Source organism: Carlito syrichta, unplaced genomic scaffold (assembly GCF_000164805.1).
Source record: "Carlito syrichta isolate Samal-C Ts95f unplaced genomic scaffold, Tarsius_syrichta-2.0.1 Scaffold303210, whole genome shotgun sequence".
In the NCBI taxonomy this organism is placed as follows: Eukaryota; Metazoa; Chordata; class Mammalia; order Primates; family Tarsiidae; genus Carlito; species Carlito syrichta.
Window position 1 is genome coordinate 165,953 of NW_007247306.1, and position 16,421 is coordinate 182,373.

A 16,421-nucleotide genomic window follows, 5' to 3' on the forward strand; every position below is an offset into this window, starting at 1 on the left:
GGTGAGAAGCAGCAGGCAGTGCCATCCCTGAGGTCCAGAGATGACAGGGGTGGCAGGAAGCCAGCCCGCAGTCCGGTGTGATCTGTGCAGTGCCAGGCAGCTCTGTGCCCAGACAAGGACAAGCAGCAGTGGCTTTGAACAAGCTGGAACCCCTGGTCCTCAGGCTCCTCTCTTTTCCTCTTCTGGCCCTCGCCCCCTAGTTAAGCAGAAGCTGGACAAGGTGTGGGCAAACACCTTTATTCTGATTATGACCCAACTTCCCCAGGGCAAGATAAAGAGGTTGGTGGGGTCAGTGCTGCAGGGACTGAAGGGACTCCGGCTGTGAGTGTGGCCTGGAGACAGACATGTGGTACTTCTGGCTGTGGCTGGAGATGGCTCACCAGAGGGGGTCACGGGCTCTGCACCTCCAGGTCCAACTCTGAGTCGATGAGGGAAGGAAGCCGAACTCCAGCAAGGGTGTGAAACCCTGGGACCTGCTCTTGCTCTTGGATCTGGTCTCTGAGGCGCTGGATTTCGAGGCGTTGCATTTCAATGATTCTTCCAGTTTCTTCCTGCTCGTTCAGTCTTGTGGGGGGAGCGATGCTGAGCATGTCCCTGCCGGGCACTGTAAGGGACAGAGCAGGACTCATGTGGGCCTGTCCACTGTGCTGCAGCAGAGCTTTTTTTGAAAACAGCCTATCCTCCCCTCCTGACTCCCTGCTTCCTCAAACATTTCTTGGGTACCTCCTATGGAGCAGACGGAATCCCAGAAGCTAGAGACATAGAGCTGTGCCATTTCATTGTTTAGCAGAGTTAGAGAAGTGAGGAGATACACTTCAAGGTGATGTGAATTCTGAGCATGACCCCGGCGCAGTCCTCCTCCTAAACTGCTGGACCTGCCTGCAGCAAGGCCCCCTCCAGTGGGCGCTGCCTACTCTCCCATTCCCCACCCCAGGCAGGGTGGCACTCTCTTGTTGACCTCTGTTGGCTTCCAAACCAAGTCCTCCTCCTCGTGTAAAACCCCTGCTGAGCCAGACACCTCTCTACCCCCCTGGTGTGTCCACTCACTAATGTTCCATAAGGACTCTCCCGTCCCCTAGTCATCTTTTCTTTCTCACATGTGGCTGTCATTCTGGGCAATGCTAGTGTCCAGCAGGGCCCATGGCTCATCCCACTCCCTGCCTCACAAGGCTGGCCTTCCAGCACTAGTGGCCTTGGCCACCATGCAATGTCAGTTCCCTCCTGTGGCTTCTCCTCTCTCTTCACTCAAGACCCCCATCCTTTGCATTTTTCACGCTAGCAGTGGGCTCCATTCTCTCACCACAACTGCTCTTTCTTATGTGTGACACGCAGGAGCTTAGACTGAATCGAGACCTCTTTTTCTGGGACCATTCCATTTTTTCCCTACCAAATGGACTCCTTTCAGATTCTCTCCATTTTCCAACCAGACACCAGTGAGTTCCTTCCTCCATCTTCTCGACAGCACCCTCCGAGTTATAGTAGCCTTGTCTTCTGTCCCACGGGGCCAGCACAGCCCAGATCTGAGACAGCCCACCCCTTCAATTCTCCATTTCTGCATCTGGCCTGCTGTGTGCTGCTGAAAAACAAGACTAAATGCTTAGTCTCCACCCTGGATGGGTTTTATGTCCACAGACAACAAGCTTTCCTGCTCCCCACAGCAGCATTTCCAAACTTGGACCTCCATCTACCTCCTCTCCCTCAACCTTCACAGACGACATGGCCAATTACTTCACTGAAAAACTGTCTTCAGCTCTCTGACCACATTCAAACATCTTTCAGTGCAAGAGGGGCCTCTTCCCTGCCCACTGCCACCCCCATCTCTGCACATCTGGAGGAAAAACTAGAAAAGAACAGACACTGAAGGCCAAGGAAGAAAGAGAGTCGAAGAGGAGGTGATCAGAAGTGAACAGTGTGGCCAGCTGTGTCTTTGGCCTCCATCTTCCCAGAAGTCTGGCGGTAGCCTCCGGGAGCAGTGTTCCCCTGGAACATGCCTGGCCTTGGTGACACTGCTCCACCAAAGTTCCCAGGGTGTAGCTCTGACTTCCAGGAGACCAACTCACATGGAAGATGGTGCAGTGGGCCCAATGTGGGACTTCTGCCCTGATCCCTGGTCTAGCTCCCTCCTAGTCCGTGAGCATCACGAGGGCACGGATTGTGCTTTTCCTGTTTCTTCCCTTTACATCCTCAATTCTCTTCCCATTCCCTTTGACAATGACTGTCTGCTCATCACACTGTGGTCTATGCTGTAGCTGTGTGAACCCTCCTGGCCTCCTCCCTCCACAGCTGTGCTAAGTCAGTTCTCTCCATGTGGCCCCACCCTCGCCTCTCTGTTCATATCCCTGGTCTCCTCTTATTCCTTACTTTACCCAGAACCTGTCATCCTCCAGACCTTGTCAGTCTCCCTTTCTGCATCCTGCCCACCAACTTCCTTTAGTAGATTAAATTCTGGTTTTAAATGACAGAAAATAAGAATGTGATTACTGATATATTTCGACCTTTTAAAACGTTTTATGTTTGCAACACATTTCTTTTTCTTTCTTTCTTCTTCCTTTTTGCCTTTACAAAATGTAGAGTCCCCCCCCTTTATTGGTTTGGAAGGTATATAAGGGGACCCCCCTAAAAAAACCCAGAATTATTTTTTGGAGGATAGGACCCTTGTAGTACAGGCTTCCCCCACTAGATAAGTGTTCTAGGAACCTATCAGCATCAGTGTACCAGCTAGTGTTGTTGTGAGAGGCTAGGTTGGGCTTCAGTGAATTGTTTTTGTTTTTGGAGATTCTTTTAACACATTTGCCCATTTTATGATGGGCAATTTATGAGCACACCTGCTCGCATTGCACTGAGTATTCAGCAGTTTTTGCCCCAAAACAGCATGCTCCTGCACTCTACCCTCCCTATTCACCCAATCTCACCCTGAGTGACTTTTTTTTTGGTTTCCCCAATGAAAAAAGTCCTCAAAGGGAAACATTTTGCCAATGTGGCAGAGGTGAAACAAAAACTGGCAGAAGCACTAAAAGGCATCAAAATTGATGAATTCAAAACTTTTAAGCAGTGTAAAAAGTGTCTCAATAGATGTATTGCATCAAATGGACAGTACTTTGAAGGTGACTGACTTAAACATGTAAAAATACACAATTTTTAATAAATAAATTCCATTTTTTGGGTCCCCCCTCATATTTTTATTTATCCTGTTTGGAATCCATTGGGCTTCCTGGATCTGATGGTTGGCATCTTTCATCAATTCTGAAAAAAACTCTCAGCTGTTACTTATGATAATGTTGCCTCTTCTCATTCTTTCTATCTCAAAGTTCAGTTAGACATAAGTTGGATTATCCCATTCTAGCCCCTTTGTGTTTTACTATATCTTTATTCCTCTGGACTGCAACCTTGGCTATTTATTCACTCTTTTAAGTTTACTAATTCTCCCTTCAGTTTGTTCAGTCTGTCCATTGAGCTTCTAATTACAAGTATAATAGTTTTTATTTCTAGAAGTATTATATGGTTCTTTTTCAAATCTGCCTATAAAATTTGGAAGACTTTTGCTTTATTGTCTTATTTTAAATTATTCTTTTCTTTCTTTAAACATATTAAACATTCTTATTTCAATAACTCTACTATCCATGAATCTTTATTGGTTTTATTCGTAATTTGACATTTTTGTTGCTTTTCATTCATGGTAGTTTATTTCCTCATGCATTTAGTGATTTTTGGTTGTGAGTTCATGTTCCTTGAAACATTATCTATGGGAATTCTTTGAACCCCATGCTGGTAGCATTCCCAAACCCCAAGCAGAAAATAAAGGATGTAAACCAAGAAAGAAGACATAGGATTTTTTAGTCACTGTATTGGATACTAGGTGGATCTAACAGCTTCTTAAATATATTTTCTCTCCTATTTTAATCCCCACTTTCACTTTACTTCCAGAGATATCTACTCCTGATAATTTCTGAAACTTTTGAGGATTTTGTGGTATACATAAGATTTCTTCTAGCTTCCCGACTCTGGCTTCTGGCTTAGGATTCAGGTTTCTCAGGTCTATGAAGTCAGTTATCATTCATCCACCCATTTTCCAGCTTTAAAAATTGTTTTGGTCTTATTTCCTTTTATTCTCTTTGTTCCTATGGTTTATCGATACCATTTTAGTAGGTTTTCAACTAACCATCTTTAATCAGAAATTCTAGTGATATGGTTTTATAAATTGAAAAATAAACACGTATATTTTTCGACTCTGTTAGTTAATTGTTGTGTACATGAGAATAATATAAATGCTATTAAAACTAAAATAGTGGTTTGGGGATGACAACCTCCATTGTTCAGATTCGGAATTCTTAAAAACCACCTGGATTGGTCATTTCCTTAAACAACTTGAGGATGTACATTTTGAGCTGACTTCTCTTGGTGAACCCACGTTCAAAATTTGAGGTCAGACTTAGGTTTTTTTATAATCAAGGCAGACAATTGGTAACACCTGTCTTCAATTATTGTAAGTGAAGTCTTCCTTGAGTAAAATGATGTCATACAAATGTTTGATTTATTTCAAAATAATACAAGGTGGATGTGGGAGGAAATAACTGGGCAGGAGTGGAGGGATACTGATGAAACAAGAGTGACAGGAGTTGATACTTGTTGAAGTTGGGGAATGAATTCGTGGGAATTCATTAGACTTTCCTCTCAGCTTTTTTATGTCTGGAAATTTCCATAATAGTAATATGAAGAACCTGGCTATATCATATAGCATCCTGAGGAGGTCCCAATTGAGTATTTGTTAGGATGCTTGGACATATTTGAAAAATCTTTTAAGAGAAGTTTTGCAGTTGTTCACAGGCATTTCTGTGCTTGACCTCTAAGAGAAGATGGTTTTACCTCTGAGAAGTCAAGTACTGTAGTCTTTATAACACATGCTGGGCTCTCCTGTCAGTTCTGTACTAATATTGCTACTTCAGGTACTACTCAAAGGGCTTACTCTTGTCTCAACTGTAGTCCTGGAGATACACACACACACACACACACACACACACACACTGCTTTTAATTTAATTTTGTAATTAAATATATGTAGTTATATAGGTTGAGACTAGTAAGAAGTTGCAAAAATAATACAGAGTTCTGGTGTACCCCTCAGCTACTTTCTTCCTGTGATAATATCTTATATAACCATGGTACGTGAGACAACTGACATTTGAAAGACCCAATTGCACATGGCTATGGAAGGTTTTATTTCTTAAGGTCTCTAATCTTTTTCCTGAATGTAAACCACCAGAAAACAAAATACTTTACTTGAACCACGTAGGCTTAATTTTCCATAGAAATGCCTTAATCTATTGTTTTTTTTTTATTGACTGTCCAGATAAGAAGTGGATACTTAAAGCATGTTTCTTTATTGCCTGAAAGCCTGTATGTAAAGACTATCCATTGTTATTCAACATTTCTTCCCGAAGGATCCATATGATAAATTTCTCATAGAATTTAGTGCCAGGATGCCAGGAAAAGGTTTTTTTTTTCCAGACAAAACCTTTTTTTTTTGCCATACAATGATAACTATGTAAACTATTATATTTCTTTGTTTCCCTTTTTGCCTTGGCTTTCAGAAATTCAGAGGAACTTTAGGGTATAATTGCAGTAACTAACTCATTTAATATTTATGTAATTCTTTCCTCTCTCCCTTTAAATAGTTTCTCATCTTTCTTTTTGTCTTCATTTTAATTGTACAGGTTCACAATCTCTTATTCACTATTCTAAAATGCAAAAAGATCTAAAAACGAACACTTTTTTAAATTCAGGAAGCTTAGTGTGAATATTCATATGTCACTACAGAAATTCTAAAGTGTTTGATTTTAGGGTGCTGCCCCAGACCCCTCTGGGAATGTTATGCTACATATAGTATGTTCTTTCTAAAATCTGAAAGATTCAGAATTCCAAACCGTAACTAACCCCAAGGATTTTAGATAGGGGACGGTGGACCTGTGTGTGTTTGAATGTAGGAAGGGCCTCAAGGATCCTCCAGAGAACAGGCACTAGCATGGACAGGCACCCAGAAGGCTGTATATGGATGTGACTTGAAACAGAAGGAAGCCAAAGGGAGCCTGCTTGTGGCTGCCCTTGGTCTCTGGATCCCAATACCCCTCTCACCTGGCCAATGGGGACATTACCTGTCTCTGGAACATCTTGTGGTCGTATTTTTTTGGTCAGCTTCAGAGCTGCTTCAAGGTCATAGACTTGGGAGCGGGTGAATTTCAGCTCCCTGCGGAGCTCATTAATTTCCTTGATCAGAGAGACATTTTCCTGCAGAAAAGAAGAAAGAGAGAGGGAGTATGGTGGATGAGCGCTCAGTGAGCACAGGGCATGCTCTCCTGGGACTAGGGTGTGGGGAATGGGCAGGGTTGGGTCTGGACCCAGGTTAACTCTCCAGTTCCTCCACTGGGGCATGATCCTTGATCCTGGCTTATTGTTCAGCTTCTCGAGGTAGCAGCAAACTTACCTTGAGGCGGATGGACTCAGCACCATCCTCATGCCATCCATGCTCACTGCAATATCAACACTTTTCTAAGCACTTTTAATATGAGTTTAATGCATTTAAGCATCATAATAATCCCATGGCTAGATTCTATTGCAATCACAATTTTATAGAAGAGGAAACTGAGGCACAAAGAGGTTATATAACTTGCCCAAATTACACAGCTATCAGGTAGTAGAGCCAGAAACCCAACCTCAACAGTCTGGCTCCAGAGCTCTTAAGTACTGTGCTATATTTTATTTATTCATTTGTTGAACCCATATTTATAGGGTATCTGGTAAGTCCTTGGAATGCAGACCGTAATATGACATGGTCTGCCCTCAACAGCATGCTGTTTATAGAGTAGTGTAGAAAAGTAAACAGATAATTAACCATCTGCTACATCATGGGAAGTTTGCTTCTCTTGTTTGTATGTGATAAATAACCACCTATCTAATAAATATTTATTGTGTAACTATTATGTAGACACCCAATATTATGCAGGCACTGTGCTGACCCTGGGGTATACAGAGAGTAGAGTCTAGCCCCTGCTCTTGAGGAATTTACAGTTTAGTGGGGAGTATGGGCATGATTTAGCATGGTGGCCAGCTAGCTGTGATGGAAGAGTGGCCCTTAGCTCTGCCTGAATAACCAGTGTGGATTCCTAGGAAATGACTCCTGGACTGAGGGTTAAAGCAGTTACCAAGGAGAGGGTAACGGGTGTCCTAAACAGCCAGAACAGCAGGTGCGAGGGCACAGAAATGTCAAAGCTGATGGTGGGGTGAGGGGCTGCAGAAATTCTGTATCACTGGAATGCAAAGTGAAAAGAGGGGAGTCTAGAAGAGGGAGGATAAAGTTTGCTGGAGGCCAGGTAGTGCAAGCCCTGTTCTCTGGGACTAAGCAATCGCTTCTCATTTTTTCATACTTCAGACTTCTTCCTTCCATTTCACATTCGGCACAAGCACCCCAAGGAGTCCCATCACCATAGGCCCAGAGACTGGCCACTTTGCTCTTAGAGCACAGCCTCAGTAGTCAGGTTATCTACAATCACAATTTTACAGGAGAGGAAACTGAGTTACAGAGAGGTTATATAATCTGCCCAAATTACATAGCTCACATATGACTGCGAATAAATCACCTGAGCACCTTGTTAGCTGCAGCTTCTGACTCAGTAGGTCTGGGATGGGCTTGAGAGTCTGCATTTTTAACAAGTTCCCAGAGATGCTGCTGCGGATCCACAGGCCAGACCACAAGTTAAGTAGCAAAGCCCTTGGGGGGTCTGAGTACCAGAAAAGGCAAAGCAGGCCAAATCTACATGAAACAGACCTGTGCCAGGAACAGGGTGTGCTTCTGCTTGGGACATTACTCTGGAGTGGTGAATGCGAAGAACAGGATGGTCTCAAGCTGTTCGCAGTGAGCTGTGACAAGCAGTTCCCAGTTGCAGGGATGTGCTGTGGAGCCTGGGGGAGCAGGGGCTAAGCTAGGCACACCCCAAGAGATCCTTTCCCTCCAGACATTCTTCATCTAAGCACAGGTCTAGGCATTTAGATCTTCAGTGTATTACTTAATTTCACTCACTAAGAAACTTCTCTCCCTCAAGAATGAAATGCCCAATCTTTTTGGCCAATCTCTCATCCTCCAGGCCAGGCTTTGTGCCTGTGTTTCTAGGAGGCAGAGGTTTTCTCCATCTATGCATCACCCTTTTAGCCAACTGAGGCCTTGGTGGTAAATCGCCCACAGCTCTTTTCCAGGGCTGTCTCTTCCCCTGAACCTTCTCCATGACATGATGTATTTGTAGGGTTCTAAGACCTTGGCCCCTGCCTTACATGTAAGAGGTGCTCAGTAAATATTTATGAAATGAATGAGCAGATGAGTAACTAATGCAGTAGATGCCAAATTGAATAAGAGGAGATTCTTACTAACAAGGAAATGACTAACCAAGGGGTAAAAGTCGGGTGGAAGAGACCAGGACAGAAAGGAGGGTCTTAGGGAGCCAGAGGGAACCCATAGGCCAGCTCACTCGGGGTCTCTTTCTATGTCTCTTCTCAGTAGGCATTACTAAGCCCCACTTCTGCCTCATTCAATAAAGTAATGATAGCAGTCAGAATAAAGACTAGAAACCCAAAGCACCATTTTGAGTCCTCTCAGTTTACATCTCTAGTTACTTTCTCTTCTTGCTCATCTCCATCCGTCCTATCACTGAGTCCTATGGTTTTGGATCTGAGCTGAAGTTCACATTCATCCTCCTGCTGTGACTTGTATCTAGCTTCCAGCACTCTTCCCTGTTCCACTGTAAGGCCCCAGCGGAGCCTCTGCCCTAGTTTCTCCCCACCCCCTTCACCCTCTACAGCCCTGTCACTGTGACAAGGATTTCTGGCTCCTGGTATCTTTTGTTGTAAATGCCTGTTTTTGATCCCACTGCCAGCCTCTGACACCTCTATGATGCTTCTTCCTCACCGAAATGGGCCTCTAGAGCGTGACTCGGTCCTTATTAGACTATGACTGAGGCTCAATGCAGTCTGAGGATCATATTCCGCTTATTCGTTCATTCAGTCATTCATCCATTCAGAAACATCACCTAAGAATCACCTGCAAGCTTACTATACACTGGTCATTTTGCTGGACACAGGAGTTCCCACTTGTCTCCAATATGGAGAGATGCCATGAGAGTCTGAAACAGCACGCGGCACAGCATGAGGGAAGCTTCTGGGGAGATGGAGGAGGAGAAGAGCATTCCAGGCCTGGAGCCAAGAGGGAGCAAGCAGGGCTTAAGGCACTATACATTTGATGATGGCTGGGCATGTGGCTCACACCTATAATCCTAAGCTTTGGGAGGCCAAGGTAACAGGATCCCTTGAGGCCAGGAGTTTGAGACCAGCTTGTGGAAGCATAGTGAGATCCCCATCTTTATTTAAAAAAAAGAAAGAAAGAAAGAAAGAAAAAGCTGGGCATGGTGACATATGCCTATGGTTCTAGTTACTTGGGAGGCTGAGGCCAGAGGTTGCAGTGAACTATGATTGTGCCATTGGGCGACAGAGCAAGACCCTGTCTCTAAATAAATAAAGGCTTGATGATAACAATAACGCAAGCGTTTATTGGATCTCTGCACTGTATCAAACTGTTTGCATACAATCCCTCATTTCATCCTTACACCAACCTCAGAAGGAAACTGAGGGAGTGCATAAGTGGTGGAGATGGGTTTGATTCTGGCTATGTCCGCCTCCAGAATGCCCTGTCCCTCTATGGCTATGGCCTCCAAGACTCTCCTTTCTTCCCTCCCATTTACGTTACCTCCATTCCAATACCTCACACAGTACAATGGTCAAGGACACTCCAATAAGTACAAGTTGGGCTTTCCTAGAAATGTCTTCTGGGGTGGCTTGTGTTCTGAGCAGTCCAGAGTCACACTGAGGTCAGCTGTATATGCTCTGGATAGCCTTGTGAATTAAAAATGTGAATGCAACAGGCTTGCTGAGCCTTCTGTTCCTGATCCCTTCTGGGTCAGGATGGCCCCCCAAAGCCCCTCCAATCCTCTAGACCCCCAGCTGGCTACTCGGCTGCAGGGAAAATCTGGCCTGGGGTCCACCAACTGCCAAGTCTTAGGAAATGTGGGAATGTGGCTGGGGGATTCTAAGATCTGTTTATATAAAGAGCTTTCTAAGCAAAGTGGCTATGCTGGACTGTCCTGCAGATCTTGACAGGCTATGCCTGTCCCTGGCAGATCTTTCAGACAACCATATTGGGCAGAGAAGGAAAAGGAATGCCTAAAGCATCCCCTACTGGCAAGGCCTGAGTTGACGCCTTTAAGAATACAGTAGTGCCTCAGTCTGGAAAAAGCAGGCAACAGATTTATTCCATGAACTTGGAACCCTTGCACCAGTGGCGTCTGTCTTTCTGGAACCCTCAGTTAGTGGGATTGCTGCCTGCCTAACTGCACAAATGAGCCATCCTGGACTCCTCCGCTCCTCTTTCAGCCTTCCACCCATGTCTACTCTGACATTTCTACTCGTCATCTCTACTTCGAAGTCCCTTCTGACATCACAAGGTTCCCCTCTCCAAGCCCTTTTCCTCTACCCTCCACACCACAATCATCTCCTAACGGGTTTTCCTGCCACCTGCCTCTTTCCCCACCAGTCTCCACCCTGAGTTAATCTTTTCAAAACAAAGACATCCCTATGTACTTAAGAAACCTTGGGTGTGCCTGTGCATGGGATAAACTTTGTGCTTCTTGGTGTGACAGGGAAGGCCCTTTTCAACATGATCCACAGCTACCTGCTACTCCAGGGGGCTCTTCTCCCAGTCCTGACGCCATCAACTCAAGTCTGTGGACTCACAGGGCTCCCAGCACCGCACCGACCTTGCTCTTCTAGGCTTTTTCTTGGTTGTTCACTCTGCCTGGAAGGTCCTTCCCTCAGTTGTTCCCTGACAACCTCTACTCACCTTTTAAGGCCCAGCTCAAATGCCCTTTCCCCTCAGAAAACTTCTGGGAGTCTCTGAGGCATAATTGAACCTGACAGCACTACATACACTGAATTGAGCAGTGATATTTGTTTCTGGCCCAAGTGCCCTCTGATGAACTCCTGAGGGTAGAAATACTATCACATCCATCTTGGAATTCTCTGTGGCTGACACAGAGCTTGTGTAATAATCCCTCAAATAATGTGTACTGAATGAATAAAAAGTGTGTCCTAGATGTTTACGTCTCATAGCAACTCTTATTTTCATATCTGCAAGTGTGCTGAGGAATGGAGTGGGGAGGCCCTGAGCTCCTACCTGAATATACAAATGAGACAGTGACCTCATTTTCTCAGTTATTTTCTAGTAAGTAGCTCTCAGACGCCATGTTTGCCTCGGCATTCCTTCGCCTTTTTTGGAATTAAGTGCCAAGGCCCTGGTACCTGCAGGCGCAGCTCCAACCAGCTTCTGATCAACACACACCAAGGCCTCCATTTGGGGGTCTGGAGCGAGTTGTGCTTCTCTCACCACACCTCTGGTCCCCGGACACCCCTGACCCCTCCTCTGATGGCCTTTTAGTCTCTCCCACTGAATTTCTACCTTAGTTCATGAATAGGTCCTTTGGGTGAGGAGAGGGAAATTCCCACCCCCTTTTTTTTGAGTTGGAGTTCCACTCTGTCGCCCAGGCTGGAGTGCAGTGGCACACTCATGGCCACCGCAGCCTCTACCTGCTGGACTCAGGCAATCCTTCCACCTCAGTCTTCCAAGTAGCTGGAACTATAGGCAAGTGCTACCACACCTGGCTAATTTTTTGATTTATTGTAGAGACGAGGGCTCTCCAAGTTACCCAGGCTGTCTTAAACCCCTGAGCTCAGGCAATCCTCTCACCTCAGCCTCCCAAAGTGCTGGGAATACAGGCTTGAGCCACTGCGCTTGACCAAAATGACTTGTTTTAAAGCACCAATTCCATGCCAGGCAAGTGCCTAGTGTTTTACATTGGCTCTCTCACTCAGTCACGCAGGATCCCCTGAGGCTGGTGTCTTCTTCCCAATCTTACGGATAAGGAGGGAAGCTTGTGGAGGAGTTCAGGAATTTATTCAAGGTCTTCTGGCAGAAGAATGGCAGAAGCAGGCTAAGCAGGGTCTGCATGGTGGCAGTGCCCACTCTCTTTCCAACACCCTGGCTGGGAAGCACCCAGAACCGTGGTTTTGAATATTGTTTTTTAAAAAAAACTTCCACACTTTTTGCAAGCAAAATCTTACACAGAGTCCCGCTGTAATCAGCAAGGAGTATCCAGTTGACCCGGTGGGACCCAGAGCCCTGCTCCCTGGCTCTCTTCTTTCTTCCTGCAGTTGCCAGAGTCACTTCTTTGGAGCCACAGGACTCCACAGCACACAGGTGACAGTGCTGCTGGAGAAAGCATCCTTCAAGGGATTTCCCCTGTGGATGATTCCCTCTGCCAGCCAGCAGGGAGGGGCAGGGCTGGGCAGGAGCCCTGCCTGGGTCTCCTCTGCTCCCCATCCCACTCCAGCACAGCACACACACTCTGAGATATGGGGGAGCAAAAGCACATACAATGTCTGCCCCAAAAACCTCACGTTGAAGTGTGCACCCTCTTACTGACCCATGGTTTCCTTTCCTTCTCCTAGTACTGACATTTACTTTGCGGGAGCTTAGTGATGTCACTGGCTGACAACTACTCCTGTTGTCACCCTGGTCCCACAGCCCAGCTCGCTGCAATCCAGAGCCCCAGGGGGCTCCATGCTTCAGACACTCAAGGACCTTAGCAGTGGCTCTGTGCGCAGATCCACTTGTGTCTCTGGGCCTCCAGCAGCCTTCATGGCCCAGGAGTAGGGCAATGGTTAGATGGACCAGGCTGCTTTTCAGTGGGGATGGGTAGCGAGATGGCATGAGATCAGCCTGCATTTGGCCTGAGCTGCGGTGTGCTCTGCCCAGCTGTGTGCAAAACGACCAAGCTGGAAATTGGTCTGTTTCGATCCCACTGCAAACTGGCCCCATTCCAGGATTTTAATTATGGCATTAAAGAAATGGGAACATAAAAAGGTGCATGCTTTATAAACATGATTCTGATGTTCTCTTTTGATACTAATTCACGTTAATTGCCTCAGACGATACTGATACCCAAACAAAAATCTGGCAGAGGAATCCTGACTGGCAGTCCTGATAATGTGCCCAAGTGGAGGCGGCAGTAATGGGGTCAGGCCCTCTGTACAGCCCCAGGAAGGAGCAGTCTGGGAGGTGGATGTGAATAACTCATTTAACCAGAGTGAGGTGAACTCTGGGAGGGTGTGGATAACTGGGGACGAAGTGATAAGAGGGACTCAAGGTACCAGCAGAGTCAGATGGGGCAAGTGGGCAGATTTGTCCCAGCAGGGCCAACGTGATATGAATGGCAGAATAAAAAGTAGCAAAACCAAGTAAGTTGACATGAGCATCGGAAGCAGGAGACAAGAGGGGAGAGTGACTCAGGAGAGCTGAAATGATGCGGATGGAAGTCTGGGGCCCAGGGGCTGATGGGGGAGTGAGGCAGGACACAGGTGTGCTTTGGATCAAGGTGGGTGGGAAAAGGATCAGGGATGCCTGGAGAAGTGAGGGGCACTGGTGGGGAGAGAGGGTCACAGATGTCTAGCAGGCCTGCCTGGTTGGCTTTTGGCCATGGTCACAGCCAGGACGAGCTCTGGGAGGTCAGAGGAGAGAAGCCAAAAATAAGCTGTTGGGAAAGCTACTGGGTTCCCGGACATCTAGGGAGTCCTGAGGTTGGGTGGTCCCAGAGGGACCCTCGACGGGCTCTCTCATCTCTGATGGCCTGGCCTCCAAGGGAGTGGAGGGGAGCATGTGGGTACCTGCATGATGCGAACATAGTCAGTGCGGTGCAGCTCGCCTTCCTTGACCACCTTCTTCTTGAGAGTGGCCAGGTTCCTCTCCAGATGCTCCCGCTGACGGGCATACTCCTGCTGCAGGTCCGTGTTCAGTCCTGTGATCTCCACCTGAGGGAGGTGAGGGTTTTCTCAGTGAGGGCAGGGAGACCATGGAGGGCAGGGCAAGGCTGGAGGGAAGGCTGAGCTCACCATGTCCGCCCGCTGCACGTACTTCTCAAAGAGACCTCGGACCCTCTCCTTCAGCAGCCGTGGCTCCTGGATATATGCCACGCAGTTGTGGAGGTCTGTTTTAAACCATTTGACCAGCGCCTCCAAGTCCCGCTCCTGCAATCAGAGACACTTCCTTCCGGCACTGTCGGGTGCTATACAGGTGGAAGGACAGAAAGGGACAAGAGACACCTCATCTGGGACTTACCACTGATGGCCAGGGGCCACACGAGACATGGAAACCTAGATGGGCACATAGCTGAGAGGTGAAACACTGGACCCGCAGGCACCCACCCTTGCCAGGCACCCAGTCTGCACAGCCTATGTGGCTTCATCCTTAAGAGGACACACAGATGGGCTCCTTTACTGGCTGGATTCCTTTCAGGACCAGAGGCTTTAAAAGATGAAAGGAAGCCCATGTGGCCCACACCCCTTTAATGCCTAGATAGAAGGCATCATTTCACTCTCACAGATTCCTGGCCAAGGCTTCCATGTCTCCTTGATGAGCTCATCCAGTGCTTACCCTTCCTGACAGTTGGGAGCGCTGCTGACTTACCACTCAGGATGGAACAAAATAACACACAAATCAGATTGGTTTCTTTGAACCCTCGGGCTGCATCCTCTCCATCGTGTCTCCCCCATCTGTCTCCTTCACCTGTCTCCCCCACCTGGCCTGGAGAGTCTCTCCTCCCTCTTTGCTCCCATGGTCCTTTCTACATACTCCATCATTTTCTACCTTGCAATATAATTATTATGCACATGCCACAAATCACCAATCAACTGCCTCAGCTTGTGAAGGGCAGGATTCGTATCAGCTCATATTTGTAGCTCTACAACTTCTAGTAGTGCCTGGTACAAAGTCAACACTTAACGTGGAGGATGGAAAAATCCAATCAGAATCACCAAATGTTCCAGTGTGGCCTGTGCTACAGGAGGACGGTGCAATGGAGTTCTGGCCCAGGCCCAGAAGACCTCGTTTCCAGGACTGGCTCTATATGAACTACTTAGTGATGGGTCCTGGGTGAAGTTTCTTAACCTTCTGCTTTCTCTGGCCTTATTTTCTCCTTATATGTAACATAAAGACACCAGAAGGGATGATCTTTGAGGTTCTCCTAGCCTCAGCAATTGTTGATAGTCAAAGCCTTAAAGCAGTGACTATAAATTACCTCTTACAGCATGTTGTTTCTGGGTCAATCAAGGCCAATTCTATGAATGTTCCTACCAAACTGGCTTCCTACCCTCCGATCACTTTATCCAGAGTCTCTTTATAGTCTTAGATGGATTTAGTTATGTAAATTCACTTGGGCCTGAAATCAGGCAGGGCTGTGATCAGGGAAAGAATGTGAGTTAAAATGGAAAACATGTCCTTGCAGTGGGCTGGCTCTGTCTTACAAGCCAGCTACCCACTGCAGACAGGCGCCAGATTCTGCATTCAAGAACTGCCAGACTCTGAAAACCCTCACACCTTCTGTCTCTCCCTGCGCATCTCCTGATCAGTGGCTTTTAATTTTTGCCACAATTCCGTGATGTTCAGCTCCAGTTGAGTGTTCTGCTTATGGAAACGCTCCAGTTCAGCTTCCATCTGCAGAGAACAAGGGAAAAGAGTCAAGAATAAGAAGGTAAGAGAATAAAAATTGTATTTGAAAACCGATGTCTTCAGTGGGAACATTTCCCCTGATACCAGGGCATTTCTAGTTTCCACCCATGTCCTCTGGATCAAAACCTTTCTTCTTACTTCTGGCCATCCCCAAAGCTCCTTACCTGCTGACTGTTTTAGGGGGATGGGATAGTTCATTGGGCTTTTTCATGACTGAGTAGAGTAGCACCCTAGTTTACCCCAGGTCCTTTAGTCAAATTTCAAGGTTCTAAGCAACCTTGAGGGGTATCAGGAGGTGTTAATGAACCACATCCATGTTCTGAACATGCAGGGACAGATTTTAGGTCTTCCTTATTACTGGAAGCATTTTGTATAGACAGAATAGCCCTTTGACCCAGTGCCTGGCATAAGGGCGGTGCTCAATAAATATTTGATAATGAATGAATGAACTGCAAGTGTGGAAGGCAAAGGGGAGCAATTGTGAGGGCCATGAGGAGGGCCTGAAACAACCTGCCTCTGAAGAATGATAAGAAGATAGTATTGGCAGAGCCATGTAGAGCCACCTTGTAGAGGACACACATTCTCTGTGGGTATTTGCACAGCTAAAGAAAGAATGTGCCATTGGAAAGGGCTGCGAGTCATATAGGCTTAGGGATATAAAACTGATGAAGAGATAGCCGGGTTTGGTGGCTCAGCCTGTAATCCCGCGCCTTTGGGAGGCTGAGGTGAGTGGATTGCCTGAGCCTGTGGGTTCGAGACCCACCTGGGCA

At 46.6% G+C, this 16,421-nt stretch overlaps 1 protein-coding gene across 1 annotated transcript in view; it reads right to left on the minus strand.

Annotated features, from left to right (window-relative positions):
• Positions 1–221: 221 nt before the first annotated feature.
• Positions 222–16,421, minus strand: part of CFAP57 (cilia and flagella associated protein 57) — a 75,955-nt gene continuing 59,755 nt past the window's right edge. Inside the window, exons 19-23 of the mRNA XM_008058089.1 lie at positions 15,520–15,636; positions 14,037–14,171; positions 13,812–13,955; positions 6,149–6,281; positions 222–604 (exon numbers count right to left, since the gene is read on the minus strand). Of these exons, the coding sequence (XP_008056280.1) occupies positions 390–604; positions 6,149–6,281; positions 13,812–13,955; positions 14,037–14,171; positions 15,520–15,636 (744 nt within the window). The 3' untranslated portion in view covers positions 222–389. The remainder of the gene's footprint in view (positions 605–6,148; positions 6,282–13,811; positions 13,956–14,036; positions 14,172–15,519; positions 15,637–16,421) is intronic.